Here is a 3,427-nt window from a genome sequence, read left to right as displayed (position 1 = left end):
CTCCCAGTGAACAGCAGGTCCAGATCGGGACTGAAGGCAGCATCTGATACTGACGGAGAGGAATAAAGTACTGAAGTGGTTTTATTGCCACCCCGGGGATAAATCAGCTAAGTCGAAATCGGTTTAAAAATAGTGAGTTACAGTTGATTCTGTAGTGAAGTCTGAATCTCTCAGTTTTGTTAACTAGCCGCTATCAACCTCTGCAAAAAGGCGGACGCACGTCAAATCGAGAACACTGTATCTATGTTTCTATATCTACGGTAGATTCAACCTTTTTCACAGCCACCGCAGTTTCTCCTCCACACTTCACAGTCTGTGCTCATTCCCAGGTCGTCAAATACAGACGCGAGCGGTGTTCAGTTAGTCACAATCTGAAACGCCACTAAATCCTACACACTGCTCCTTTAACGAATTTAGAAACTCTATTTTTGACATTTGTTGAGAATCGAGACGTTTGGTGGGGTTTAGCGAACGGTCAGTTGTTACAATACAAACTCCACAGGAAGTGTGATGTTATTTTCATGTGCACTGACTGACAGAATGATGTCTTGCAGCCAACCATGACTGCTTTGGCAACCATGCTTTGGAAGGTGAGTCTATCTGTGTATGTCGGTGTGCTCTGACCACACAGTTTGTTTCCTAGACTCAAACAAACGGAAGAATAAAAAGCACTTCACCTCGCTCTGTCTGCTCTGCCTGCTTCAGCAAACATCTGCCTGCCAGGTTTCACCCCCACTGTGTGTTTGTCCATCCACCATTTGTTTACCTGTTGCGTTCACCTGCGTTCGCTAAGCCACTCTTGACCGGAGTTTAGTGGTTTTTGTTGGTTCTCTTGGTGATATTTATGCCTTTAATTAACCGTGTTCTCTTCGCGTGTTGTGGATCAGTTGCAGAAGCGACTGCTGGCTCCACTCTGGATGGAGGGAACATAGCGCTGTCCATCTTCATCCTCGTTCTTCTGCTGTCCGTGCTCCTCGGAGGGGCTTACGTCTACGTCACACGGTAAGATCTTTGACTGCTCACCTTCAAATGAAAGGTAGGACAACTTCCTCTGGGCTCCAGACCCAAAACCCCCAGAGTCATTGTGGGAAATCAGCGCTAAATTGATTGCTAATATGCACCAACTTAAGCATAATATCTATTTTTATATACCTGGCATGATAAGGGCCTTAAGGTTAATCCTGATTTATCAACTGATCCCTTGATAAAATCTACTTTTAAAGCTATACTATGTAACATTTCCACATGTACAGATTTCATCGTACCACATCGGTACGTGGACCCCTGGATCGATCTAAATATTCAATGGTCCGATTTATGTACGTTGTGAATCTGTTGACTGAAGCTTTACTGCTAACTGTCGTGTAAGGTAAAAGGTCAACGCCAGGGTCTTAGGACGTCGGTATGGCAACACGATTAACAGCTCACCATCAAATCTGAAATCTAAAGTTTGGAAGACATTTGGATTCTATAGGAAGGAAGGAAAGCTGGACAAAACTCCATCCATTTGTAAGATCTGTTGGACAGCAAATAAATCCAACAACAAATCTTAACACTCACCTTTTTGACACTGATTTATTACCCCAGTAAACAGTTAAAATATAAAATTATTAAACATAGAATAAATGAAATCCTCTCTCTGGAACAGCTCCTGTAAATTGTGTCACTGAGTTTTCTTGTTCTGTTTTCTCTCTCTGTCCTTTTAGGTGCCGATATCACTCCAACTTAAGGCTTCCTCTCATCTACCCCCACCCCTACCGACAGATCACTGTGGAGACAGAGTTTGACAACCCGCTCTATGAGACAGGAGGAGTGAGTGTCCAGAGAATTTAAAACCACTTCATTAAAACCACTAATGGTTCATTTTACTGTTCATTAAGGAGACACACACACACTAATACTGCCTCTGTCTCCTCCATCTTCTCTTCAATTGTCAGCAGGACACTCGTGAATATGAAGTATCGATATGAGAAGCCTCGCAAAAAGACATTTCTGAACCGAGACCGACCGCCCCGTCCTAACTCTTCATCCTCTCCTCCCTCCTTCTCCGTCCAGGAGGAGGCGATGTAAATACAAATATATGATGTCCAGCCCCTTCTGCCATGAGGCGCGGTGACTGACCCTGTTCTCTCCTCCTTTGACGTGACAGCTTCTGAAAACATGATGGGAAAATAGGAGATGAAACGCAGAGCAGGAGAGGGAGGTAGACGAGTCTGTGTTAAACCCGTGTGGATCAGTGTCGCTGGGAGATGATGGGAGATGGAGGACGGAGGGTAAAGACCCAAAGATCATCTAACGTGGTGAGAAAAGAAGAGGCGTGGGGTGTGAAAAAGAAGTTAAGGAGGGGAGAAGGGGAAAGAGAGGGGGACGGGACACAGTATGAGGAATGTGGACGAAGCACTTTTTAGTATTTTTTGTCTTTAAAAGACTTTAGTGAAAGAATCCTGGAATCTGTCTCAGATGGAGAGAGAGTTAAAGTTATAATCCTTAAGATTTTCATGAAATCAAAACCCATTTTTGATACTTTCTATGGTTGGATTTATTCTGCAATAGCCTTTAAATGTATTTATATTCAGCAGTTACCTCTCTGAGTAGATTTTTAGATTGTCTTCACACGCACGTGACAGGAAGCGTTTAATTTGACATCAGTGATAGTAGCCTCACTGTTTACTGTCAACAGAGCTGTATCAGGGTACTGCTAATGCTAATGTTAACCCAGCATTTCCTACTGCTGCTGCTTCACATTAAAAGACTTAAACTGGGGAAACACGGGGTGACTTTTAGTGTGAAGAAGTCACAGGAAATGTAGTGTATTTGTATTTGTCACTGAGGTTAGCGCTGACCGTGATCGTTAATCAAAAACGTGTCTACAAAAGAAATCTTTTCATTAGTTGATTGATTTATTTATTAAAAGAACATGTGTTTGTTTGCTGCACTGTAATCTACAACAGTCGCTCCTCTGTTGTATTTCTGGCAGATTTGCTGCCCCCATAATTCTGGGACGTGTTTCAGACTGATAGAGAACTGGACTGTTTGTGTTTATTCGCGTCAAACAGCCAATGTACCACTGTACATTAGCTTTAAGGTACCTAGCTGGTGTGCGGCTCCTTATTCCTCTCGACTGTTCATTTATAAAGCTGGTTCATAAAACCCTCGGGATACATGCTAGTTCCTTGCTCGAGTTGAAACCTTTCCTCTCCCCAATCTGGACGAATTTGAGTCTTTCAACTGACTTTGTGGGCAATCGGCTTCTAAAATTTGCTTTTCAAATCCATCTGAACCCTGAACGTATTACAGGAACCGGATAGAGGATTCAAACATGGCGGCCACTTACTTGAGTGAAAATCTGCCAAAAAAACGTTATCTAGCTTCCATTATTATTTGTTTCTCGCCATTAACTAACGTGCATATTTTTTCCGAAATAAGG

The 3,427-nt window shown here is 42.8% G+C and overlaps 1 protein-coding gene across 1 annotated transcript in view; it reads left to right on the top strand.

Annotated features, from left to right (window-relative positions):
- LOC118332267 (seizure 6-like protein) overlaps positions 1-2,386 on the top strand; it is a 54,366-nt gene extending 51,980 nt beyond the window's left edge. Inside the window, exons 14-17 of the mRNA XM_035667457.1 lie at positions 555-590; positions 888-1,002; positions 1,707-1,812; positions 1,941-2,386. Of these exons, the coding sequence (XP_035523350.1) occupies positions 555-590; positions 888-1,002; positions 1,707-1,812; positions 1,941-1,970 (287 nt within the window). The 3' untranslated portion in view covers positions 1,971-2,386. The remainder of the gene's footprint in view (positions 1-554; positions 591-887; positions 1,003-1,706; positions 1,813-1,940) is intronic.
- Positions 2,387-3,427: the final 1,041 nt, after the last annotated feature.

The sequence above is a fragment of the Morone saxatilis genome, unplaced genomic scaffold, assembly GCF_004916995.1.
Source record: "Morone saxatilis isolate NCDOM2014 unplaced genomic scaffold, NCSU_SB_2.0 Contig21, whole genome shotgun sequence".
Classification (NCBI taxonomy): domain Eukaryota; kingdom Metazoa; phylum Chordata; class Actinopteri; family Moronidae; genus Morone; species Morone saxatilis.
The sequence above is the reverse complement of the archived record's forward strand: the minus strand, read 5'-3'. Positions and strand labels throughout refer to the sequence as shown.